The following is a 27,911-nucleotide window of genomic DNA, read 5'->3' as shown; positions in this document are numbered from 1 at the left end:
AGTTGTCCGCTCGCTGTCCTGGGACTCTTAGGAAGAGAGTGAGTTGGAGCCAGGATAATAGAGAAGAAGGGGCGATTTACTTATCCTTTAGTCTATCTCTCTTCCACCCCGCCTGCCTCTAGTTAGAGAACAGACACTGTACAGTAACAGAATTGTTTATTATTACTATTATGATTTTTAATAACATGTTTCTGCCTCTCCCTCGATGTGCCTTTGCTCCGTTTGAAACTAGAGCTGACCAGACTTCCAGGAAACTTAGGTTAGGTCAGTTCCCCCGGCTCACTGGGCTGCGGGCGAAAGTAGGAAAGCCAGCGGACCACGGACAGAGTTCCTTAGCTCTGCTCCAGGCCGATGACGTCACTGTGGAGGGACGCGTGAACCAGGAACTGGAAGTCGACTCGTTTTTGCTCTCCTTAGCCACCCGTACACAACTAAGTTATACCTTCAGAGGACAACAAACTTGCCGGACAGACAGGCTTCTGCTGGGACCTTCCGGAGGGTGGTGTGCCCGGGGTAAGTAGGAAAAGATTAAGGAAAATCCTTCTGAGCCGTGACTGTGCTGTGGCTACTGGAGAGGTGGAGGGATCTGTACAGGACCAGAGCTGTGGACAGTGCCCTCTGAAACTGTCAAGGGAGGATAACGAAACGCATTAGAAAGAGGCTGTTACCTCATCTCACTATCTGTATGTTTGGGTCTGGCTGCCGCCGCTGGAGAGGCTTCCCTGTGCCCGGTCTGGTGACAGATGACTTTGCAACGGGGAAGGGGGTGACTTGGAATGCGGCTCAGCCCGAGTTTCTTCTTGCTCCTGTTAGGAGGCAACATTTCCAGCGTGTACCATTTATCCCCCGCAATCCCTCAACCTCTCTCCGGGCATCAGGAAGCGGGCTTGTTTAAGGAGGAGGTTTTACCTTTTGCGGAGACGCTGGGTCGGCAGAGAGAGTAGTGGGGATGGAGGGATGTTGGGACAGAATCGCCTTCAAAGAGGAAAAGATCTGCTTAGGCTGCTCTTAACCCTTCTCAACTCGGTTTGCATTGAAATATCATTACATGTAAAACCTCTCCCCAGATCCCCCACCATCTGGTTCTTTTTCCTCCCCCCATTCTTCTATGGGACCAGTGTGCATTGCCCCCAGTTCATGTGGGGTGAAGGGACCTCAGATCTAGAAGCCGTTTAGTCCAATCCCTCCCAACCCCCTTATACAGATAGGAAACTGAAGTTAGGTGACTTGCCCAAGGTCACACAAGCAGTGACACCAGAGGCAAAATTTGAACCCAATTCTAATGCTGGTGTTTTTTTGTTTTTTTGTTTTTTCCCACTGCTTCCTAACTTCTGTAGGAAAGCCAGCGATCACAAGGATATAACAGCACTCCCTTATAGATAGTTTAATGGCAGCTCCCCGGGTTCCCTGCTAATTGTCCTTTTCAAAAGCATATGACCTCAGCTGCTGAGTCATCCTGTGGTTAAAATTTTTTTAAAAAATAATAAAAGATTGAAAGCAACAAACGGAAGCAGAGTTTCACTCTCCTGACTTGCCAGAAACCCCTAGTTATGGCTCTTCTTCTCTTGAAGGAATGTGGTGGGAGTAATGGCTGTGTTTGGGTCCTCCCGGGGCGATCCACTTAAAATAAGCCTTCCACCAAAAGAAATGTCAATGGAATGTGCCTTTAAGTAGGTAGGTCTCTGCCTCCTTAACTGTTTCTTTTAATTATGAATGTGGACATGCAGCTCCCTGACCTCTTGTTGAATAAGTTGTCTTCTGTTCCTGAAAGCCTTCTGAGTTTTGCAGAATTCCAAAGCATTCTTCCTGGAAGGACCTGGGGGGGGGGGGGGGAGTTGAGGGGTGGGGAAGGAAGAGGGAATGGTTTCGGTTTTGATTTTGCCTATTAAGTTGAGGTGTGGAGCAAAGGAAGATTTGTAGTTTTCAGTTGAGAGAGACTAAGCTTTAGTTTGCTTGGGTGTGTGTAGATATACAGAAAAAAAAAAAAGCAGAGTTCCTGAAAATAGACTGGAGGGAGCTTTAGTTTATTCCTCTTCTGCTGGTGGTCAGTAATTAAGGTTTTCCTGCAGACAGTGCTGTGCATAAAGTTCAGGTGAGTGTTTTTCTCTTTCCCTTGGTAGGGTCCCAAGTATCTTATCAGGACCTTGGACTTCCCTTGCCAAAGGACTTGTTTATATTGGTAAAGAGATAGAAAAAAACAAACCAAACAAAAACCCAAAACTTTATCTGATTGGCTTTTTTTTTTCCACCTACCCAATTACTGCTTCTGGCAAATGTCCCAAGTAATCAAGGGCTGTGGCTTAAGTGTTGTTTGATATCATATTTCTGTGTTTTCCAAGAGAGTTTATTAAACCCTATGTTTTATGGTGTGTACTGGTTTCTAGAACTTAAATTAGAGGAATTTCATTTGTAAATAAACCAGGTAAGGTTTTGGAACAATTCTTTAATTGTTCTGAGGCCTAAATTGCACTGTGTTCTATAAATACGATTAAGAACAAGAATCTTGCATGAAAAATAGCTATAGATGGAGGAAAGTGGTGAATTACATTCATGAGAGTAGGGATTGTTTGTGTGTGTGTGTGTGTATGTGTGTGTGTGTGTGTGTGTGTTTGTATCTTCTGTGCCTAGCATCGTGTTTGGCATATAAGGAAGGGCTTGATAAATGCTTGTTTATCGACTGTTTGATTGAATGTTTTCATCTCCATTTGTGTTTTTCGAATTTTCATTTTGCACTGGGGGAACTCACCAAGTTTTCACCAGATATAGTTTCAAATAAAACTTATTTAAATCCATAGGTCAGTGACAGAAAAGAGACCCAGGTCAACAACCATTTGGAAAGACAACATGATGCTCTCAAATAATCCACAAAATGTCGTCCACAATCCGGTAACTGACTTTCATGAAATTAGATTTTGTTTATCGGGAGAGGACTACTTAATATGGCTGTGTTTAGTTTATTTATGAGGATGCAAATGAAATCAGGAATTATCTAATGCCAAAAATCTCGCCTTATCCAAGAGATATAACTTCTTCCCCGTGTTTTTCATCAGACATTTATTTAGTAAAGAGTAAAATTAACAATGGTATCAGCTCCTCTCATCCTTCCTTTGTGGAAGTGTATGGTTGATAAACTTAGATCTTGGAGGGATCTAATTATAGAATCATAGTTCTAGAGCATCAGAAATCAGCTAGTCTGATCTTCATTTTACAGAGGAGAGAACTGAGGCCCATTGAAACTAAGGGACTTATCCAAGGGCACACATATCATATAATAAGCAGTTAAGTCACGATTTGAGTTCAGGACCTCCCTTCAAATAGAACAGTCTCATCACTGAACCATAATGAAATGGAAGGTTTTGGGAGAAGAGAGGATATAAAGAAAGGGCCTTCCCGAGTCACAGTATGTTTAATTACCCCCTAAATCTGCATCTTAGGTAGATAGGTAGGTAGACGGACAGACAAGCAGATAGATAGGTGGAGATATAGAGGTAGATAGATAGATATAGATAGATAGATAGATAGACAGACAGACAGAGACAGATAGGTTGAGTTAGAGATAAGTAGAAATAAATAGGTAGAAAGATAAAGGTAGGTGGAAACAGATAGAGATGGAGGATAAATAGGTGGAAATAAATAGATATACAAACAAAGAGACAGAGCCACAGATAAGTAGACACAGATAGATATATAGATATAGGCAGACAGACAAATAGATATAGAAAAAGAAAGAAAGAAGGAGAGAGAGAGAAAGAGAGAAAGTCCAACAAAAAAGCTTCTGAGTTTATGTAATGATGAGACTATTGAGAAATGAGCCGTGTTTTTCAGGCTGAGAGCTGTTTGTGGGCCTGAGAAGAGTCATATTCCTCAGGGTCTTTGCTCCGGAATCTTGAACGAGGGGAAGAGGGTCAGCTCTGGGCATGAGTTCAGGCCCCGTCTCCGCTCCTTTACTTTACTCCAAGTGTGACCTTGGTCAAGTCATTATGCCCTCAGTTTCCTCATCTGTAAATTTCATAAAAACAAGTGTGTGCCGTAAGGAATGAGGCCATCACTTACACTTCTCAACTGTTGAGTGTGAGAGTTGCTCCTTTTGCAGAGGGTTTTTCTGCCTCTGAGAAAAAGCCCTGTACAAATGAGAGTGAGCTACTGTGCTATTTCCAAATGAAGATAGTATAAGAGGGAATGCAATTATAACAATAAGCATGGAGATAAGAAGGGGGAAGCTTCATAACTATGATATTAGCAAGAAAATACAGCATGAATTTTGTGCATTTTGGAATTACAAGATTCAAGGTTTTAGTGTATACCTACACAAAGATTTTGTGATTCATAAAGAGACAGGAAGGGACCATATAATGATAAGAGCTAGCATTTATATAGTGTTTTAAGGTTTGTAAAAGCAGTTTACAAATATTATATCATGCGATTCTTGTAACAACCCTGGGAGGTAGGTGGTATTATTATCCCCATCTTACAGATGAGGAAACTGAGGCAGAGTTAATTCAATAAGTCAATAAACACTACCTGCCACGGACCACACTAAGTGCTGGGAGTACAGACACACTCAGAAAGAAAGACAATCTCTGTTCTTAAGGAGTTTTCATTCTAATGAGGGAAGACAATCCAGGAAAGAAAGCTGAAAAGGGGTGGAGGTGGAGAGAGTAAAGGAGGGCACCTAGCACAGCATGGGCATGGTGGAGAAAGTCTGGAGTCAGTAGTAGAGTCTGGAGAAGAATGAAGGCATCCTCCTTAAAATGGAGTTTCTGAGGAGAAACAGCTTATCAGAGGGAGAGACCATCAGGTCAGATGGTACTTTAAGTATGAGAAAGTAGTCCATGGGTGGTGTGACCTTCTTGAGTGAAGAGATTTCAGTGTCACAGCAGAGAATGTCCATGGAGAATTCAGTGACTTGCACAAGGTCACACAGCTGGAGGGTTAAGTGACTTGGCCAAGGTCACATTTCTAGTAAGTTCCTGAGGAAGAATTTAAACTCAGGTCTTCCTAATTTCTGGTCCAGCGTTCTGTCTCCTGCCCCACTGAGTTGCCTGGACATGGCATTCTAAATGATCGAGTCCTCTTGCAGAGCAAGGAAAAGTAAGTTAAAGCCCTAACTTCTGCCCCTCACAGAAGAAAGATCCCATATTTGAATATCAGATTTTATAAAGTCAACAAACATTGATTAAGCACCTACTGTATGCAGAGGGAGAGAGAGGATGCTGCAAGAGGCAGGCTTGGGTTCACTTCAGACATACATTGGCCCGGTGAGTTTGGGCAAGTTCCTTCCCTGACCTCTGAGTGCTCCACATTCCCTAACCTCTGAGTGCTACACACAACTCTCTTAAGACTCGAAATTATGGAACAATTGCAGATATTCTCTGACAGAAAGTTTATGTATTGTGAGTTCCCTACAGCAATGAAATCATAGGTCTCAAGGAAAAAAAATATATATATATGTATATAAAAGGTACAAAGGCAAGGCAGAATAATCTACAGAGTGCCGGGCTTGACATCAGGGAAGTGCAGGTCCAAGTTCCAAGCTTTATAACCCTGGACAAATCCCCTAAACATTTGTATGTCAGGCACTTATCTTTTAAGTCACAACATTTGCTGATTAGGGCCCACGCTGGGAATTTCCCACAAAAGAAATCATGTGCGAGGTGCCAGGGACACAAAGATAAAATGGTCCCTGCCCTCAAAGAATTGAATTGAAGGCAGTGTTCATTTTTATTATATTACTATTATTTGTAAAATGAGAGGGTGAGCATAGGTCAGAGTTCATAATTTTTGTGTGTGTATGTGGGGGGGAGCTTATGGGCCCATTTGGCAGGCTGGTGAAATCCATTTGGACTCCAGGCAAGTTACTTAACCTGTTTGCCTCAGTTTCCCCAAGTGTAAGATTGAGATGGCAGCACCTACCTCTCAGGGTTGTTGTGAGGATCAAATGAGATATTTGTAAAGCACTTAACAGAGTTCCTAGGCTATATAAATGCTTATTCCCTTTCCTTCTTTTCCTTTTGAGAATAATGCTTTTAAAAGCATAAAATTACATACATAGGAATATAAAGAAATAAAAACAAATATAATTATATAAATAATGTTATAATAATATAAGTATAAAGAATATTATAATATAAAGAAAGAATAAAAATAACACAAATGAAACCAATTATATTGAAATAAAGATGAATTTTTTCCCCCTCCAAGTTCATAGATCCCAAGGTTAAGAAACCCATCCAAAGACCCCAGGTTAGGAGCCCCTGGCCTAGATCTGACTCCAAGCCTACCACTCTGTAGCCTATGCTGCCTTGTCTCCATGTCTTGCATTCTTCCAGCTTTAAATCCTGTGATCTTATTTACATTGTATAGGAAGAAGAATGATCCCATTAAAGAGGAAATTAATGGTCCCTATAAGTCACTGTCACGTAACCCTTGAGTTGCATGCCACCAAACTGTGATAGTTCACATAAAGGCTCCTTAAAGCTCTACAAAGGATGAAATTGGATAGAACTTTCATTACAGTAGAGGCAGTCTGGGCAGGCTAAGCTGCTTCGAGAAATGTGACAAAATCAATAACTCAAGGCTGGTGTATCCTGAGTTTTGTGCCATAATGACTCAGTGCAATAAAAGAAAAGCCCGGAGTAGAAGTAGTTGGAAAATGTCTTTAACAAAAAGACCTCCTTTCCCCTCTCAAAGATAATCTTTCTATTTTTTTAATCAACATTTTCTTTTTCAGAGTCTCTCTAGACAGTATGTGGATTAGATGGAAAATCTATCTAGATGTTTTGCTTCTTTCTTTACCCTTTACCCTTTGGGAGATTTCTCTTTTCCACAGTAGGATGAGAGGGCTGGGCATTTTGAAATGAATATCTAAAATAAAAGCCTTATCTGATTTATTATTCAATAGTATGGTATTGGATGCCCATATTTCACTAAGGTTCTTCCTGTCTCTGGTTTGCAGTTGGCTGTCCTTCTAGAGTCTGAAGGACCTAGCAAGGCTGCCAATAGGTCAGATAATCCATTAGGGTGTTTTATGATATAGACGTGGGAAAGTTATGGCTCCTATTCTCATAAATGTATTGTTTCATATGCAAATAAATAGCTCGTTAGACAATATATAATGAATGTTTATAATATGCTTAGCTAGGGACTGTAGTGATTAAAATAATTTTTCTCTTTTAATTTTTCTGTCGAGTTTTCAAGTTTCACTCTTGTACCCTTTGTAGTAGACTGACAGTGCAAATTGTAGCCATCATAGAAAGCATAGAATCAACCATAGCAGCAATATGGTAGCAATCATAGAAAGCAAAAGGTAAATTGTGTATCTGGCTTCCATGCCCCCTCCCCCACTTTCATTACATTACACACACATTCATTACACATTTTTCCATCTTAAGGAAAGATGCCAAGAGCTCCAATGCAAATGAATTAGGCTCATGTTTCTCTCCATTCAGATTCAGTGAAAAGGGTGGAGAAGGCAACAACAAATTTCGTTGCTTTACATCTCAGTCTTGGCGTACATCCCTTATCACTACAAGGTGTTCATTGAATAACTACAAGGTATATTATACAAAGATGGGGCCTTCGAGAAAGTGCCATGGTCACTGACCTCTGAGAGTCCATATGCTGAAGTAGCAAAGAACCCTCTAAAGCTAATTCCTCAGCCTGTGCTATAGTCCCAGTTTCTTTATTCCTGAGATATATTGTTTACAAACTTATCTCCTCCCACTATAACACAGATTCTCATTGTTTTAATTTTGCCTCCAAAAAAAAACCAAAATCAAAACAGAGGCTTCCCCTATCTTTAAAAAAAAAAAGTCTTTTTGTTTGATGCTGCTACCCTTTTCAGTTACTGAACATTTCTTTTAACAGTCATTTATTAAGTTTCTACTGTTTACAAGGCATTATGCTAGGTTCTGAGGATACAAAGATTAAAAAATGGCATTCCCCTTAAGAATCCCTTGGGTGGGAGATGCACACAAGATAAATGTGTTACAAAGAAAAGGAATGATGAGGCAAAGCAGTGTTCTAATGAAGTTTGAGGAGTAGGAGAACACTTTTAGGTGCAGGAATCAGAAAAGTCTATAGGGAGGAGGTGGTCCCTATAACCAGCCTTTGGCCATCATCCTGGGCAGGAGAGAATCTTGATCCAAGCCCATCCCTCAGATTTCTCTGCTTCCTGTGGATGTGGCCAGTGGCCGGTTATATGCCTGAGATCAGTCTGGAAAGAAGAGGTATTCTGAAAGATAAAGAAACATGGGGAGACAGCTAATCGGCTAAGTATAACACTTTGAGAGGCCAGGACAGTTGAGAAAAATCTGGATACCAGTATCCAATGATAGAAACATACTTTTTAGAACTGAAATAGACCTCGGATTATCACCTATACTCTTGGTTTAGTCTAGGGGTGGGGAACCTGTGATCACAAGGCCACACATGGCTCTCTTGGTCCTCAAGTACAGCCCTTTGACTAAATCCAAGCTTCAATTCACTTACCACTGGTTTATTGTTTTCCACTTGGCATACAGATTTTTGGCTAACACTGTTTAATAAAATTATTTCTTTTCATATTAACATAAGTGAATTGAGAGAAAACTCTGTTCCCTTCTTCCTTTAGGTGATTCCGTATGTCGGTACACTTTCTGAGAAGCTGGGACCTGGGAAGTTGGTTGTCATCCATGGTCATGTGCCCAATGATGCAGACAGGTAACCCTCTCTCCTGATATATAACCTGGTTAGAGTCCTCTACCTTACTTATGTTAGATGGGAAAAGACAAGGAAGAAATTGAATTTTTCTGGCTAGGAGCAAAAGGAAAAAAAAATAGGAAAGACCATTCTGTTATTCCTTGCTCTTTCTCCTCATGAAATTAATCTTATAAATGACAGCTTACATTTATATAGCACTCTGTAATTAAAAAACACTTTCACGTATTATTTTAGAAACTTGGTAAAAAGGTGGGCTGAAGAAGGGAGAGACTGGAGGCAGACAGACCAGTTAGGATGCTATTATAATGGTGAGATTAGAGAAAGGAGAGGGTGACCTAATGCAGAACTTTGCCTTAGCTGCCTTAAGTAGCAGAGAAGTTATTGGATTTTTTTTTCTCTCTTCTCTCTTTTACTAGATAAACTGGAAACTGAGGTGTACAGAATTATGAGTCAGATAAAAAGGACTATGAGCTGTATTTGTGTAGCATTTTTTTCAGAAATGCCTCAGGTGTTTCACATTAAGTACTGTATGTTATTTAATTTGTTGTTTTTTGGAGTCAAAGAATTACGATGTTATCTGAGCTTTCATAAGTTCCTGGCAATTTGTTGCTTAATTTGTTCCTCCCAACAGCCCAGTGAGGTAGATGGTGAAAGTATCATTCATTATCTCCATTTCATAGAGGAGGAAACCAAAGCTCAGAGAGACTGACCTATCCTAGGTTATGCACGTAAGCAGACTAAGGAGGTGGGACTGAATCTATGTCTTCTAGCCCCATGCCATCTTCCGGGAAAAAAGAATTCTGAAAGCTAATATTATTCCCAAAAAGCAGGCAGGGTTCTTCTTCAAAAACAATTATCTAGATTTGTACATTTTCTTATGAGCTACCAGAACAATTTTCATTAAATTTCTTATAGATAATCTTTTTAAAAATCATACCAGCCTCCACGCCCTCCCCCAAACCTTGCAGATCAGCTGCTGGTCAATTCACCAGAAAATTTATATACGGGTGATTATTCTGGGCAAATATTAAGTACCTGATAATACTCTTTGCTTGTTCTCGAGGAGATTTTGAGTTCTGTATTTGTAGTACAGGAGTTTTTGTTTTGTCAGTTAATGAAAGATAGCAACTTTCTGTTGTATGATCCTAGCCACCGTGCTAAGTATTTGGTAGGTGTTATTATGCTTATCACCATCATCATCATCTCATACTTTATCTTTCAATAGGGTTTGGATGTAAACAGTCCTAAGACAAGTTGTGATTCTGCTGTTACTCTCATATGTAATCTTCTTTGGACTTACTGCTTCTTCTTCTTGTTCAGTTGTGTCTGACTCTTTGTGACCCAATCTGGGGTTTTCTTGGCAAAGATACTGGAGTGGGTTTGCCATTTCCTTCTCCAGTTCATTTTACAGATGAGGAAACTGAGGCAAACAGGGTCACACCGCTAGTGAGGGTCTGAGGCAACATTTGCACAAAGGAAGATAAGTCTTCCTGACTCTAGGCCTGACATTCTATCCACTGTTACACCTAGCTGCCTGGACTTAATATCTAGTTGGATAAAATAGCTGCTTTTTTTGGAGTTAAATAAAAGTATTAGGTTATAAGCTGAACTTCTGTGGGTTCAATGACAGTATTCTTCGTACAACTCCGATAGCAGAAAAGACAGTAGGAGTGATAATACCCCTAGCTCATCCTGTTCCCTCTCAACTTTGATCTCCTCTGCTAGACCCCTCTGTTTTGAAGCTTTTTATCCTAAATAGTTTGGAGACTGAATATTTGGTGTGGTGACATTTTCCTGATTGCTGTTTTTGTTGTTAGGTTGGTTATGCTGTTTGCAGATGATTCTGTCATTTCCTTCCTTTTCTCTTTTTCACTGTTTCACTTTCACTTCTGCAGCTCTGACAAAAGATTTGGGGAAGTTGAAAGCCATAGCTGTAATGATGCTTTTGGATTATTTCTCTATTTTACTTATATGCAAAATTCTTGCCTGGCACATAGTAGGCACTTATAAAAATGTTTGTTAACTATACTCAACTTGATTTATCTCTGCATCGAGTCAGAATATCCCCTACAAGGATAAACCAATATTAAAAGTTACAGTTAAAAGATGGTAGATAAGTGGAATTACACATCAGAAATCTACCCTTCCCTTCATATATGCTTAGAGCAGGCCGACACAACATACGGCCTGTGGACAGTATGTTGTGCAAGACTGGCTTAGAGGACAAGATGGGTTCACAATTAACTATCATACGACTTCAAAAGTAACTGAGTTCATAGAAAGTGTCAAACAGAATGAACACGGAGATTCCCAGAGGGAGGGAATCCCTTCTCCCTGGGATATCAGGGAAGATTTAGTTATTTATTTATTAAGTACCTACTATGTGCAAGGCACAGGAAGCATCTGATCTGGACCTTGAATGTCTTCACTAGGCAGAAATGAGCTAGGAGCCAATTCCAGGCACGAGAGACTCAGTTACTTAGACACTACCCAAGAGCCATCTCCGAGCCTTTCCCATCGTGCCCAGTGTCTGTCATCTGAGCATTCTATGATTTCCAAAGACCAGGAGGCCCTGGGTCCTTGCAAATTCAGTGCGTGCCTCGGAGAAGAGTTTCAGTGTCTGAGACATTCCATGCTATATCAGCTCTAGGTTACATAGGCTGGCCAAAGAGAGGCCTTGTCCTACCCCAACTCTTAAAAATGACCCTTGGTTCCAACATATCCTTCTGTACATTTTCCATGGACAGATCTAAAGGCCTGTGTAGATGCATGAAGGTGGAAGATGGTAGTACCGACTTGGGAAATTGTGATAGTAGTCCATTTCAGCTGGAGTTGGAAAGATTAAAAAAAAAGAAAATTCCAAATTATAAATATGTTTCCATCACGATTGCTTTTTCCTAGAATTTCTCAGAAACAAATAAATGATCAGAAGTGCTGACTAATTTAAGGCAATTCAAAATTGGGATCCAAATAATTCCCTTGATCTCTCAAATAGAGTGTCACTTGAAGATTTAGGTTAAATATTGTTATTTTAATTCAATTCAATTTAATATTGAAAATATTGCAGCAAATAATACAGGGCATTATAAGTGTCAAGTTAACTCAGTAAGCATTTATTAAGCTCCTCCTATGAGCCAGGCACTGTGCTAACCGCTTGAGATACAAAAGAAAGGCAACAGCAGTCCCTGTCCTCAAGGAGCTCACAATCTAATGACGGAAAAGACGTGCAAACAACTATGTACAAACAAAATATATGCAGGATAAACTGGAGGTAATCTCAGAAGGAAAGCGCTAGCATTAAGGGTATCTGGAAAGGCTTCCTCCAGAAGATGGAATTTTAGCAGAGACTTGAAGGAAGCCAGGAGACAGAGACAAAGAGGTAGAGAACTCCAGGCATGGGGGAGAGCCACTGAAGATGCAAGATCTGTTTTGGGAACTTATCCCTAATTATGAGAATCTTGGTGCAACACTCCGTCTTGATGTAAAAGACCTAGGGTGTGAGCTCAGACTGCAGAAGTGTTTCTTAGGTGAGTGATGGCTCTCTGGTTTGGAGTGGAAATAGGCAGTAGGTGGGGGTGGGGAATTAAGGAAGCAAAGTACCAGGTTTGAAACTATCTTCTTCTCTTCCTAAAAGACAAAAGGCCTGTCTCACATGCTCATCTCCAAATAGGTTCCAGGTGGATTTCCAGTGTGGCAGCAGCGTGAAGCCCCGAGCCGATGTAGCCTTCCACTTTAACCCGAGGTTCAAAAGGTCAGGCCACATCGTGTGCAACACCCTGACGAAGGAGAAATGGGGATGGGAAGAGATCACCTACGAGATGCCTTTTGAAAAAGGAAAACCTTTTGAGATCATAATTATGGTGCTGAAGGACAAGTTCCAGGTCAGTTTGGGGGAAGGAGAAATTATTTACTTACTCCCCAGTAGAAAATCTTCATAGCATCCTGGATTTAGAGTTGGAAGCAACCTTAAATGTGACCTGGTCCAATGTCCTCATTCTGCAGATAAGAAAAAGGAGACCATGAGAGGTACAGTGACTTGCCCCACTCCCACCCCCCATGGCACTGGTAATGTCAGAGGCTGGATTTGAAACCAGATTTTTTTTGACACCAAGTCTAGTGCTTTTTTGCATAAATTCAAGATTTTCCACAAGTTCAGTCTTTAACTTAATGAATTTGCTGCTGTAAGCCTGCTTTGGCATATGTTCCCTAAAGGGTTGTTGTCAGGTAGATCCTTTTGTTTTCAGCTGACTATGCTCTAGGGAAGGTGATTTTGTTAAGCATTATATATTTCAGAGTTGAGGATGGAGGTGGGAGGCAAGGAAATGGAATAATTTTATTCCATTCTGGACTTTAAATTTTGAATCTCTTCAATAGCCTCTTGCAAAGGGGCTCACCCCGAATTACTAAGCATACTTCTAATTTTGACTTTCATTCTTTTCCATTTTGTTTAACTGTTTGCCCATAAAGATTCACCTCCCCTAAATTCTTTCACTGGAAAAACTTAGAAACTTTCCTTTAAATTAGCCAAAGTCAGCATATCCCATTGTACGTTATTTTCTTTAATGCAATTATTTCCCAATACTACAACCACCTCGATATAACCCTTTATGATGGCAAAGAAAAAGAATAAGCAAAACAAACTAGTACTATAGGCTTCATTCCCAACTATAGTCTAGCACCTCTCTGTGGGAGGAAGGAGTTACGTTCCATCATCAGTCCTCTGGAGTCAAGATTTCTCAGTACACTGATCCAAGCTCTTAAGTATTTTATGGTTGTCTTCCTTTACATTATCAATAGTTATTGTGTATGTTGTTCTCTTGGCTCTTCTTACGTGGTTCTGTACCTGATTTCTTTTGGGTGCTGTTTAGTTATAGAGGGTCTATAATAGTGTGCTAGGCATTTTCACAGAAGGATAAGAGCTCCCTTTTTTCTAAGACCTTACCATCTTGGGCAACACAAGTTCATAGAACATTAGGTCTGGAAGGGACCTTAGACATTGTCTAGGATAGTCCGCTCATTTTAAAGAAAGCTGTGAAAACTTATCCATAGAGAGGTAAAGTGAATTCATTTCTGATACTCCCCCAAAATATTCATTTCTAAATGGGTTAAAAACCAACAGGAGTAAAGCATTGCCTGACCATCTATGGCTTCCATCCACCTTCTTCAGTCCAGTCCAGAAGATGCCTGCCAAGTTATGACCTGGGTGATTTACAGTTTACACACCAAAGGAAAAGCTGTTCTTGAGAGGCATTTCATATTATACATCCTGTATAAAGTGAGCCGAATCTTTATACTTGTAATGCATGGCTGCAATAGGCTGTACAGACATAACCAGTGACTTAGCTTAGTGTCCTAGGACGTTGAGTTAGTAAGGTTGGCAGACTTCATCCCCATGAAGGTGAGTTAGCTTCCATTGCATAGCCAGAGGCAATAGTCTTAATCCTAGTCCGCCAGGGATTAACTATATTTTATTAATCTGGAGAGCCTACTCAGCACACTCCATTATTACTTTTAGATTCAGTTTTTCCTTTCACTGAACCTGAATCTGTATCTTTTCAAATTCTATCCTTTGCTTCTAGCTCTGCCCTCTAGGGCCAAACAGAACAGTTGGATCTCTATTTTACATGAATGCCCTTCAAGTAGATCAATCCCTTCTGAAGACACAGCTGCCATCTCTTCTGTTTGGTCATCCATTTCCGCTTCCTTCAGGTGACCCATATGTGGAATGGACTCAAGGTTCCCTCACTATACTGGTCTTTTTCCTCAGGACTCATTCCAGTTTGTCAATGTTCTGCCTCAGATGTGATGTCTAAAGCTGAATACACAATTTGTGGTCTGTCCAGGGCAGAGTATATACAACAGGGTGAGCGTCTCTCTCGTTTCGGACATCATGCCCTTGATAGTGTAGCCCCAGATTGCATTAGGTTTTGTTTTGTTTTGTTGCATCTTACTGCAGACTCACAGTGAACTTGAAATTCATTATCCCTGTGCATGAAGGGCAAAACATTTGAAAAGTCATTGATTAGACTTAACTCCTCCCAACAGTATTCCGTTGGCAGCAGGTAAAATTATGCCTGTGGTGTCTTATAAAGAATATCATTACACTGGACACACTATGAAAGTATTTGCTATAGCATTCTATTACAATTTCATCACAATTATTGTGGTGAATTACTATTATTATTACAATTCTTATTACAATTACAATTATTATAATTCATCACACAATTATATGTCTGATTCTATGCAAGGGGAGTTAGTTATTGAGGTACCGAAATGATCACATTCATAATACCATGTGTCCCCTCAAATCGTGGTATAGTTTTAAGTTTTAATAGGTTTAATAGCTAAAAATTACACTAAGACTTTTCAAACATGAAGAAGGAGAAGGAGGAGGAGGAGACAGAGGGGTAGGGGAGGAGGAGCATTTAAACAGTATTTAAGGTTTGCCAAGTGCTACACATAGGTTATCTCTCTTGATTATAATATCATTATAGTAGAGTCTCCACAAAAGTCCTGTCCTCATGTCTTATCATGTCATGGAAGTAACCCTGAGCTATACTTTATATAAGATACACAGGTTTGCACATGCCAGTAGAGCTCTGTGTACAATTCCAGTGACAGACTGTTTCTGTTTTTTGAGGATCCCCTAAGTTTGGTAAGGCTAGTTACCAGTAGGATGGCTACTAGGTGAGGATGAATCCTTTAGCTATGGTAACCCATTAAATGAAAAAGGACACAAAATGGCCCTTACTTCTTTATGGCTTTTTTTTTTTTTTGCTTCTGGCAGGGATGGCAACAAAGGGGTGGGAAGAAGATAGAGGATCTATGAGAATCACAAAGCTTTTAAACCATCCATCCACACTGTCAGCACCCTAAATATGAGACCCATGCCCAATGACAGTTAAGTTGATATGCCAGGTGAGGAGCTGAATCATGTCAACATTAACATTCTTATTACAAACAAAAATAGAAGATACACAACTAAATGGAAGGAGGACCCACAGGTTTTCATTGGAGAGGCAAATGAAGGGGTTAGGAGAATTATTTTTGCTATGTTTCTGAAGGAACAAGAAACATCATTTTATGGGACCTGTGAAAATAATCTACACTGCTATGAAGATTATCTTTTATGAAGGTATAAGAAGGAGATAAGAAGACTTTTGCAAATTATATTCCCCACTAGGCCAGATCTTTATAGTCATGTAATTGAAAGAAATATGCTTAGCAGGTGTTGACATTAAAAAGATATTTGGTTTGCTAAAACACAATGACACCTAAAAGCCTTATGTTGACATCAGACAAGACAATCTGAAAGACACAACAGTGAAAATGACTTTTTTCAGTGATGTGATTATTATTATCAAGTAAGGCATAAAACAGGAAAAAATGTGCCCTCCAAGGATGTTTGCCACTGTTACGGAGGGAGATTCAGAGTAAAGGTTAAGTTAAAGAGGAATTTCCTCTGAAGTGAAGTCCTCCAAATGTTCCGTTTGCAGATAACATTATTTTGATTTTGAAACATTGGAATGTTGTAGAATGTCCTAAATGAGATTTGTAACCATTCAAAAAACTAAACAAATGAATAGTTATTGTATAACTTGTAGTTGGATAGACATCCCGTAGACCTGTTTCAAGACAGGTAATAAATAAATAATGAACAAAATGGTCCCAGAATCAAGTGAAGTCATGGGACTATATGTGGGAAATTGCTTCTCTCTGAAACCGAAAAGCAACTTTTTAACACCAGCATTCTGCTAGTGGTGCTATATAGCTGCAAATCATAGGATACCAGTCTTTGAGAAATAAAAATGACAGACCACTCAAAGGAAAATAGACACATACTACAGCATAGACTACAGCATATTATATTACTAACAGAGGATGTATACAAGTGGTAGCATAAAATCTATCATCAAAAAGATGGATAGCCAAAAAAGGAAATGTGCTAGTAATGAAGCGAAGGTGAGAAATAATGGATGGTCAGTCTTATGTGCTGCATTGGTACTAACTTAAATTCAGGAGAAGTAGAAGGAGACCAATCACACATTGGATAGACTTTCTCTAGATTATTTATGGGAGGACATGGGCGAGAATCACACAGGATGAGTTGCCATCTGTAATGGCATTACATGTCTCTTGGAGTAAGAAGATAGCTACCAAACATGTTACAGCACTAAAGTGAAATTCTAGCACAGTGCCTACCACGTAATAAAAGCTTAATAAATATGAGCTAATTGACTGATAATATAGGCAAAGTTTAGAGGAAATATGATTTGCAGTCAAATTATGGTCCAACATATTATGAGATCAAAGAAGAAAGAATTGAGAGACAGTATGGTGCAGTGGAAAGATTATTCAACTTGGAGTGTGGGACTTGGTGTCACTGGAATTGAGTTCAAATGCCGACTCTGCCGTTTACTGCCTTGAGCATATGTTACCTAACGTCTCAGGGCCTCGTCTGTAAAATGATGGGATTGTGCTAGATAACCTATAAAGTCCCTTCCAGCTCTAGTGATTTTGTCATAATGAAATTAATTCCAAGGCTAGAGATTTAAACTAGAATATTAAGTTAGTTATCCAGAACTTTGAGATTATTAAATCAAAATTAAATTTTAAAGCCTTTAGATTGCAGTATATTTTTAGCGTTCTGCTCTCTTCATAGGTGGCTGTGAATGGAAAGCATCTATTGCTCTACAAACATAGAATTGAACCAGAGAAAATAGATACCCTGGGAATTTATGGCAAAGTACAGATTGCATCAATTGGGTTTCGCAGTAACTTGGTAAGTAACTCTGGCAGCTTCATGCTCTTTTAGAATTTTCTTTTCTAGCAGCACTGTTCACCTTTAGAGACCAGGATCTTATGGTGCTGAAGTCCTTCACCAAGTATCCATGAACCTAGGTTTGGGGTTGTTGTTTTGTTTTTTTAAGGTAGGTAGATAAGTAGGTAGATGGACGAAGAGATAGCTAGATTACTACATTTCAGTATACATAGTTGATTTCCTTGGCAGTCCATTGTATTTTATTTCATGCATTTAAAAACATTATTCTGAGAAGGATTCCATAAGGCTTCACCACTATCAAAGGGGTCCATGACACAAAAAGGTTAAGAACCCTTCATTTAAAGAGATAGAGCTAGTGCTGGTCAGGAAATATCCCCATGAGTGTGCTGGTCACCTCCTGGGGAGTTATTAACTCCTTCAGATTCCCAGAGGACCCTTTAATAAACCTGGTTTAATTTGGGCCTTTATAATGTGTACTATCTCAGACCTGAAATTTTTTGTTTTTTGAGGTGAGCTCAGGGATTTATACTTAGCCATCCCTAAATGATCTGTCCTTCCTCAGATTTTTCCTATATTACTGTCTGAATCTCTTTTATCACACTTATTTGTGTATATGTAATATGCCTCTTCTTCTCCCACCCCCAACTAGGTTGGAAGCTCTTTTAGGGAAGGACCTGTGTAATTTTTCATCTCTGTAGTTTCAGCACTTAGCGCGGTGCTTTGTATACAGCAAGCGGTTAATAAATGTTTGCTGAATTCAGTTAGCTAACTTAGGACCATATGGACTTGGCCCTCTATTTTTTTAACTTCATCACTATGGTACTTACCATTGCCAGAGAAATGCATAGTTTCTGGAAAAGTACCTTATCCCAAAGGTGAGGAATGGACTCCAGAGACAATGTCATCGCTAGGACCTAACCCAAGACCTTTTTCCCCTCCCACTTCCCTTTCAGTTTCATAGATGGAGAAAGCACAAAATACTTTCACATGTCTCACTAGTAGTTACATTAAAGTACAGATAAATGAATATCTCTTGTCCTCTTTTATTTTGGGGGGAGGAAAAAAATCACTGTTTGATATCAACTAATGAATTTCACTTATGCTCTAAGAGTATGTAATTCCTTAAGCAGACCAAATTGAGAAAGAATGCTTCGAAGTGTTAGAAAATTTAATTCTTAATTTGTTCTTCAGTCTTTACAAGGAAACCAAGCAACTTCTTTGGGAACACTGAAGACGAATTCAGGAAACGTAAGTAGGAAAAAATCACCACGGTGGTCAGAGTTCTTTGGGTCATTTTGTAAATAAGATGCAGGGTATTTATTGTTCTACTTGTATCTCAAACATGAAACCACAAGAGGCAAATACATGAAAATGAAGAGAAACACTTTGTATTTCTAGAGATCCAGGTTTCAGGAAGAAGCTTAGGCTAGTATTATGAAAAGATCGTCTTTTGGATGAAAAAAAAAATAAGTCTTTCACTTCTATTAGGAAACTCATTACATCAGCTACTTAAGTTAAAACACTGGCCAGATGAAGTTATTAGATTAATAGCTACAATAATAATAACAGGTGACATTTATCCAGCTCTTTCAGGTTGGGTTAGGGTTAGCACTTCTACAGACATTATCTCATTTACAATCTGTAACATCCCGGAAGAGATTTAATAAACCTAAACAGCTGTTACACAGTTTGAGCATAAACATCTTGGGGTCATTTATGTGCCCAAGATGAGGGTCTTGTTGACTTCAGCACATTTATACCTCGTGAACATAGGTATGATTCTGAGCACTCTCTGGGTAGGTAGAAATAGGAATTTAAAAAAAAGTATGAAGTGCTTATGATATGCCAGGGACAGAAATGTGTAAAGTTCACATATAATTCTGTGACACAATATATCATGATGACACATAAAAGACCAAGAAAAGCCATTCTCTGACATACTGAATTATCATTTTAAATGACTAGCTTTTTATATTCTAGATGAATCCTAAATGTACATTATGTGCCAGTTATAGAACTTGGAGCACAAAACATGTGACATTAGGATTAAAGATTTCTCAGCCCTCTCCAGTCACATGTTAGTAGAAACAATTACAGGACCAGGCTTTACCCAGATTATAAAACATAATCTTTCCCAGTTGTCCTTATTCATGTTACATCTTTCTCTTCTAGCAGACGCAAACATCTGAGGTGTCACAATTTGTAAGTATTTTTTATTTCTAGATGAATGGCAAAATTATTCATACAGTGAATTATAAATCAGTAATGCAGTAGGCAAATTCATTTAACCCTATTTTACTCCAGAACCTTCTCCATGAAGCCTAAAGAGATAATGGAGGATAACAGTAGCAGCAGCAGCAGCAGCACAAAGAGCCATATTCACCATGAGTGTTCCATGGTTGAATGTCATCTAACAACACTTACTTATCTCCCTGCCACCGAAATGCTGTTTACCAATCCTGTTTCAATGAGATGAAGGCCAAAAAAATTCCATATTCCTGATAATAAATCATATAAATCTCTTACTGCAGTGGAAGCTGAATGCATCCATTTCCCATTCATGTGCAGCATATAAACTTCAAAGCTATCATTACATCAAGTTTGTAAAAATATACAGGGGAATAATTAGCACTGAAAGAAATTATGTACATTTCCTAATGCACTCCACCATTGAGAAGCCTGAATTATTATGCAGAAAGTTGTTGTTCAGTTGTTTCAGTCACTTCTCACTCTACATGACCCCATTTGGGTTTTTCTTGGCAAAGATACTAGAGTGCTTTGCCATTTCCTTCTCCAGCTCATTTTTTATAGAGGAAGAACTCAAATAATCAGAGTTTAGTGACTTGCCGAGGGTCACATAGCCTACAGAATCCTGAATTAAGATAACCAGTATAGACAATTCAGTTTGTGTCAGTTTCATGTCATGGGGGCACCACTAGTGCCCCCCAAATGCAGCCGCATGACTGGCTTATTTTGCCCAGGTAACCCACCTTCTCTAGCTCATGCAGATCTGCTGAAGGTGTTTTTTTTTTTTTCAGACACTTCCTTATGTTGCAAAGTTGAACTCTGCCCTGAGCCGTGGACGAACCATTGTTGTCAGAGGAGAAGTGAAGAAAAATCCAAAGGGGTGGGTAACACTAAACCGTCACTCCTAAAATATAACTTTTTGCCTTTGTACAGCTCAGATAACAGTTTAAAGGACAGTAAGTAGTGCACTGGACTTGTGATCCCATCAATATGTATATTTCCTCCAACAATACTCCCTTGAGTGGGGGGAAATCGCTACTCATCCAGGCCAACTCATATTATATGGTCATGCTTTCCCAACATTGTGGGCTAGAAATCAGAAGAGATGTCAGGGTTGGAGGAGGAGATCTGGGAATCATCTTCATGGAGGATGTAGGTGTGAATGAAATTGTATAGAGAAGGGAGAGAAGAGGACCAAGGGCAGAACTTGTTGGAACACCCACATTAGAGGGACTATATGACTATATTTAGCGGGGGTAGATGTTATCTCCATGAGGAGATCGAAGCACAAAGAAATTAAATAATTTACCCAAGGTCACCCTGCTGGCCAATGGCAAAGCCAGGACTAGAACTTGGATCCTAGCCTAGTGAGCATGAGATGGACGCTGGACAAGGAATCAGAGATTCAGATTCTAATCTGACTCAGCTACTAACTGGGCTTTGTGACTTTGGACAAGTCACCTTTCAAGAATAGGTAGGAGGAAAGGGCAGCTAGGTGGCACAGTGGAATAGAGCACTGGCCCTGGAGTCAGACACTTACTAGCTGTGTGACTGTGGGCAAGTCACTTAACCCTGATTGCCTCCAAAAAAAAAAATGGGCTAGGAGGTCATTATAGTAGTCCAGATTTGAAAAGGAAAGTAGGGTGGCTGAGATAGGAATGTAGAGAAGAGGTGGGAACATAGAGGAGAGGCTGGATAGGAGAGAAACTGCCACGGTAGAGTCTACAGGATTTAGCAACTGACTGGCTGCAGGGAGGTAAGGGATAGTGAAGAATCAAAAATGACTCTAAGTCATGAGCCCAGGAAACTGGTGCTATCAACAGAGATCAAGAGGTTAGGCTGTAGACAGAAGGAGGAATTTGGTTTGTAATTCAGTTAGTTAGAGGCTTCTGTATGACATAGTGTTAAGACTAGTTCCATCCCACATGAAGGCCTCTTACATCAATATTGCCTTGTTAAAACATCTAGCATATAATCTGGAAATATGTTTTATATGGATGCCTATGTAGAAGGGAGCACTGTACTTCTTGCCTTCTCAGTGAGTAGGGGAGGAGATAGGGGAGGGAAGGAGAGAATTTGGAACTAAAAATAAAAACTTTTTTAAAATTAAAAAATAAAATTTTAGAAAATTTGGCATATACTGACACCTCCCACCATTTATTGACTTGGTGTGTGTGTGTGTGTGTGTGTGTGTGTGTGTGTGTGTGTGCTTGTGTGTTTAGAAGCTTTAGTGTTGATTTTATAGCATCCAGTACAAAGGACATAGCACTGCATTTGAATCCTCGGCTAAATGCTAAAGCATTTGTAAGAAATTCATTTCTCTGCGAGAGCTGGGGAGAAGAAGAAAGAAGTATTACACATTTTCCATTCAGCCCAGGGATGTATTTTGAGGTAAGACAATCATGTGAATGGAACAGGGGATGGAGGAAGTGTTCACAACAGGCTCCATCTAATCGATGTTTGGGGACTCAGTTAAGTAGGTGTAAGGGGGAATCTTTTCAATGCTCTTAATGTGCAAAGATAGCCAGCTGGCCGATCCATTAGAATTCATTCAACTACATCAAAATTTATGTTCTTGAAAGTAGCTGTCACAAATTACCTGGGCAGCACTATACTAGTGAATGCTGATTTTAAATGTACAAGTGATGTCAAGAATTGGAAAAGCCACCATGGTGTTGAGTTTACAAACAGAAAGATACAAAAGTTGTTATTAGTACATACCGTTAGGCAACATGAGATTATGCTGAAGGACTTGCATAGTTTGAATTAGTAGCCCCTTCCCTCGAGATGCTTGCAATCCATCAAAAATAAATTGAATAAAATATATATCTATAAACTACATGCAGCAACAAAATTATATAAATTGGCACCAACGTATGTATGCTGTTAGGTTAAATTCAACTGCATGCAGTAGAATAAGGAAACAGAAGAAGCTGGGTTTATCATGGAAGGTATCCTGGGAAATAAATTTTAAGTTGGTTTCAAATGAGAAATGTGCAATAGTGAAGGATATGGGAAAGATTGTTTCAGACGTAGGAGGACAACCAGTGAAAATGACAAGAGATGGGAAGAAAAACACGTGAGATGATAATATTTTTGTCTGTCTAAAGAGAAGGGAGTAAGAATGAGTGCATTAAGATCCTTGGGATAGGTAGGGTGAAGCCAAGCTGGCTGGGTGCCCTAGAAGGGAGTTGGTGCTTGATGCAGTTGGTGTTAGGAGGTTGATTCAGCATACTTGGAGAAAGGCTATATGGAATCAGGGAATGGTACAAGAAGATTATGGCACATTTCATGAGTTTGCCAAAGCCTACTTGAGGGGTTTTCATCATCTCATAGCAATCTAGAGTGATATAAATAAGTACAGGGTTGCTGTAAATAAATATGACTTTTGCCAAAGGTCACATAATGGCACAGCTATGATGAGTACTCAAACCTCTTGACTCTCTTGGACTGGCTTTACTGAAAAGGATGCAAGGGCTTCATAGCTTTCCTTCTACAGAAAGAATCCCGATCCTTTTTGTGACAAGCTCTGTGATACCCCGTGACAGGGGAAGCAGAACACTTGCCAGGTGGTAAGGGATGAGGGTACAGAGAGCGCTGACAGTGAAGACCCTGAGCTCTAGGGAGTACAGTGTTATACCATTCCCCTTCCTGCTGGAAATCCCAGAAAACCAGGGAGAGGCCGTTGTAGTAGCCATACCAAACTTAGAGATAAGCCAATAGCTTCCAACAACCTCAGCAGGGGTCTGTCCAACTGAATTGGAACGCTACTGCTCTTGACTCTGCTTAAGTAACTATTGTTATCATTCTTAAGAGAATGCACTTACATTAAGAGAAGCACCCACATTTCCTCTCTTTTTATGTTTCAGATGATCATTTACTGTGCTACTAACGAGTACAAAGTTGCCATAAATGGAGTCCATATCTTGGAATACAAATATAGATTTAAAGAGCTCGACAAAATTGACACACTGAAGATCGATGGAGATATTGACTTATTAGATATAAGGAGCTGGTAGTTGGAGCCACAAGAACAGAATCAAAACATGGTTTATACAGTAGGGGCCTTTTAACACTGTATATGTAGAATTCCTCTCTGTTGTCCATTTTCCTTATTTTTAATGTCAAGTTACCTTTCATAATATAAAAACTGAAAGGGGTATTTTCAAGAATTATCACTAAAAAACAGCTTAGACTGGAACAGGGAGAAGAAATCTGTGGCACAAGGGACATCATAGCCACTACAGGTTCCTCTTTTCCCTCTTTCTTTTTCCCTCTTACCCACCTCTTCCTCCTTTCTTTCCCTTTTCCTTGGGCATTGTTTAACTATACTGGTACAATCGGGGTTAAAAAAGGATCACTAAATTCTGTTCTAAAAGAATCTGAAACCCCATCTAAGCTGAACTATATGTATAGGATCTGACTTAAAAGTGGCTAATAATCTGATGCTCTCATTTTGGCTTATCAGGATGCATGGGATGCATACAGAATACACTTAACAGCTAACTGCACCAAAAAAAAGAGAAAGAAAAAAGCATGACTTGTAGCTAATTCCTTTGTCATAATACCCACTTAGACTGTACAATAGCTTTAATCAATTCATCCATTACATAGACAAGTATGAGTAATGAATCTCCTGAAGTGGCCAATTTATTTGAATTCTCATTGCATATATTCATCGGGCTACAACTGATGACTATATTTTACAGAGTTATAACTTTGAAGAGTATGAATTCAAATACATGTGACCATGTTAGGAGATTCATTATTTAGACTAATCAGGACTTACCTATAGTACTTTTAACTATTAGCCACAGCAAATGAGCCAAAGTTAAAAAAAAAAAAACCTAATTGGTCTTGAATCTGGATTGCAGTTGTGTCTGCATGGTACAGACAAAAAGAAATGGGCTCAGGGTGGTTATTTGTGTATGAGCAAATGCCAATTTCTGAAAGATATACACTTCAAAGATGTGAATGATCTTTCATTCACTTTCATTATAAGTCCCTGTGGACCTGTGCTAAAAATAACTTAAGAATACACACCCAGGAACTTAGGATGACTACATTGTAAAACAGCATGTCTATGTGAATTTTATTTTTAATAGTTTTCGGTGGGTTGAAATGACGGTACCGTGTACCATCAAGATCAGAGTTCCTACATCTTGAGCATATATGCCATCTTGAATGTTGATAGAGTAGATGCTATCAGAAAATGCAGTACTGAATTTTGAGAAAAGACAGTGTGGTCGAAATGATGGGCTATGAGCCTTTCGCCACTCAAAATCTTCCTCCATCCTGCCATTAGTAACTGAGATCCAAACATTTACTCTACCTAATGTAATTAAAATGAAACCTATATTAGTAAGTCAAGATGCTTTACATTTCCATCTTCAGTATCATCCTTCAAAGCTGACTAACTGGTGGAAATTCAATGTAAGTCAAATTAGGTAGCAAATTTCAAGGAGGTGCCCAAACCATTTTATTCTATTGAATATTGCTGAAATGGACCATCTTCTGGGTCTTAGAAATTTTTTCATTATGGTGAGCTTTTTATAATAATATAATGTGAGAGCAGATCTACATTCTTATTTTTAAAGAGAGTACTGGACATTTTCATTTTTCAAATACTTAGGGCAAAAACAGCTAAGTCCAAATGTTTGGGGTCTTTTTTTCCCCCCTCTCTCTCTTTCTCACTTCAATCTAGCCATAAACTATTTCTTCAGTATTAATTTTTATTTGATGAAATGCTCTGGTGCAGAGACACCAGCAAAATAGCACTTACAAGGGTTTTCAGGTCTCCCTGTTGACCTTTCTGGGCAAAGTAGCAAAAGGTCAACTTTCCCCTCAACCTTTCCCCTCACTAAGTAAGGACTGAGGTAGTATAGAAACAGTTGGCTGGTAGCAAAGACCACGTTATATGGAGCAACTAGATAATTCTCAGTTCAGAGGTTATAAAGACTGAATCTTTTTTCACAGTGTGCATTATAAAATCCTCAATAATTCCTATTGGAAAATTGTACATATACATATACATATGTACACACACATATATACATATATTATACGTATCAATTAATGATATTGAAAAATCTGTAAGCAGCAAGCTATAGCTGGAGGTTGAAAAATGAACCTTTCATTTCCTTTGTTAAAAGATTGTAGCTAATGATGATCTAATGAAATGCAAACCATAAGTCCTTTAATGTTATGGGTAAGTTAGATTTTGTATAAAATTTCTATATTCCATAGAACTCTTAAGGTAGCTACTTGAAAGAAAATATTACTGTCATGGCTGACATATTTAATTTGTATAAAGTCTATCACTTCTAGGTCACATTAGAATATTAGAGTCCTAGAAAACCACTGAAATTGATTTTCTCTCTCATACAGGCAATTTGATCATCCATGTATGGAAATCTCTGACAAATCTGTAATGCCATCGTAGCTTCCTCATGGACCTTATCATGTTTCATAGTCATTTTTTAATTATGTGCTCAATTCACATTCGTTCACCTCAATAAAATAAGACTGGGGTGCCAGAATGTTGAAAAAAAATTCCACAGCCAAATGGAAAAAATTGTTGGCCTTTCCGTTGTTTATCTTTTATTGTTGTTACACATGCCACAGTTCCCTTCTACTGGCACAGATAACTGAAAGCTGACTGTAAAATTCTAAAATAACAAATAGGTATATCTGATTCCAGTGTAATGTACAATGCTTAAATAGATTTTAAAATAAAACACCTTTTTGGAGGACGTGATGCTTTTTAAAACTTTTTTTATTATGTAAGGCTGATTTGAAAAATTTTAATTACCTCCTATATGTAAAAGATCTGTGATTTCGTCAGGGTAGGTTAATGCTGTGTATGTGTGAACTCGCTTCCCTGAAGCAAGCCATGCAGCACTTCTATGACTCAGTGCCAAATCTTTGTCTGAAGCGATGAGAATCGGCAAGTAAATAATGGTCATTGAACTCGGGTCTCCCTGACTCAGACAGAAGGAAGTAGGTGATATAGTGGAGAGAACCCCGGGCCTGGAGTCAGAATGACGTGAGTTCAGATGTGGCCTCGGACTCTTACTAGCTGTGTGACCCTGGGCAAGTCACTTAGCCTCTGCCTCAGTTTCCTCAACTGTAAAAGGTGATAATAACATCATCGCTGTGGATCAAATGAGATAAAATTTGTGAAGTTCTTAGCGCAGTGTCTGGCACACCTACTGATGCTTAAGAAATGCTTGTTTCTTTTTATTTTTTCCCCTTTCAAGTCCAGCATTCTGTGTCCACGACTGGCTTACATGTATCTGAAGTATCTGGGTATGCCCTCTAATGATGTAAGAGGATTACCTTCCATCAGCTCTCCTAAGAAAGGAATGGAGTCAGGGAGGAGGATGAGCTAGTTCTCCCTTAGCTTTTCATCCAGCTCTAAGTAATCAACCCAAAATGAAGAAAAAGCTACAGTTTCTCACACACACACACATACACACACACACACACACACACACACACACACACACACACACACACACACACACCCCCATGCATAGTCCTGAAAGAGGAGGTGCATCCGAGCTTGGAATCTAAATGCTTTTCTAGCAGTAGGGAACACTTAACCCCAGTTTTAAGTTTACTACTCCTCAGTGCTCCTTAAACTTGGGAACTTCATGATACTTACAAGTAGTAGGTCGTGCATGGACTATCTGTCTGTTTTATTCAGAACAATACAGAATCTTGAATCATTATAGAACGAAGCAGAAATCATAAACCACTGTAAAAAAAAAAAAAGGAAGTAAGAACAGTGCCCTACCTGTTTCATGGGGTAGCTATAAGATTAAAGGGACAGTGCTTAATAAAGCACCTGGCACATAGTAGGAGCTTAATGTTTTTGACTCGGTAACTAACAAAGAAATTTAAGATATGATTATCCCCCTAGTCCATGCTTATATTTTACTGAATGTATATACCTTATCCCACACTGTAAAAGAGATATACAAAATATTTACAAAAAAAGGCAAAATACTAAAAATTCCCTAGACCCTAATATTCTAATCATTACAAGGTATTTAAAGGCAGCTTGGTGATGCAATGGATAGAATGCTATACTTGAAGTCAGGAAGACCTGAGTTCAAATGCCGCACAATCTAATAGCTGTGTCAAATGATCTGACCCAGTCACTTAATCTCTGAGC

General features: G+C 39.2%; 1 protein-coding gene across 8 annotated transcripts; it reads left to right on the top strand.

Moving 5' to 3' along the window:
- Nucleotides 1–232: 232 nt before the first annotated feature.
- LGALS8 (galectin 8) lies at nucleotides 233–26,484 on the top strand. 8 transcript variants are annotated; one of them, XM_036754115.1, is made up of 11 exons: nucleotides 374–513; nucleotides 2,796–2,886; nucleotides 8,612–8,700; nucleotides 12,371–12,581; nucleotides 17,366–17,485; nucleotides 18,677–18,733; nucleotides 19,658–19,687; nucleotides 20,524–20,612; nucleotides 21,955–22,123; nucleotides 23,602–23,790; nucleotides 26,120–26,484. In XM_036754115.1, exons 2-10 carry the CDS (start codon nucleotides 2,845–2,847, stop codon nucleotides 23,749–23,751), a joined length of 957 nt encoding a protein of 318 aa, XP_036610010.1. In that variant the 5' UTR covers nucleotides 374–513; nucleotides 2,796–2,844; the 3' UTR covers nucleotides 23,752–23,790; nucleotides 26,120–26,484. The 8 variants fall into 8 exon arrangements, with proteins under 8 accessions (XP_036610016.1, XP_036610013.1, XP_036610011.1 ...); XM_036754121.1 differs by lacking the exon at nucleotides 19,658–19,687 and having other exon boundaries at nucleotides 233–513; XM_036754116.1 differs by having other exon boundaries at nucleotides 373–513; nucleotides 19,661–19,687; nucleotides 23,602–26,484.
- The last annotated feature ends 1,427 nt before the right edge of the window (nucleotides 26,485–27,911 follow it).

Source organism: Trichosurus vulpecula, chromosome 4, assembly GCF_011100635.1.
Source record: "Trichosurus vulpecula isolate mTriVul1 chromosome 4, mTriVul1.pri, whole genome shotgun sequence".
Taxonomy (NCBI): domain Eukaryota; kingdom Metazoa; phylum Chordata; class Mammalia; order Diprotodontia; family Phalangeridae; genus Trichosurus; species Trichosurus vulpecula.
Note: the sequence above shows the minus strand (reverse complement) of the source record. Positions and strands in the feature narration are given on the sequence as shown.

Coding starts and splice junctions, on each gene's coding strand:
- LGALS8 (XM_036754115.1), top strand. CDS start 2,845: ATGATGCTCTCAAATAATCCACAAAATGTCGTCCACAATCCG. Junction 8,701..12,370: donor GTGCCCAATGATGCAGACAG/GTAACCCTCTCT, acceptor ATCTCCAAATAG/GTTCCAGGTGGATTTCCAGT. Junction 22,124..23,601: donor GCCCAGGGATGTATTTTGAG/GTAAGACAATCA, acceptor TTTATGTTTCAG/ATGATCATTTACTGTGCTAC.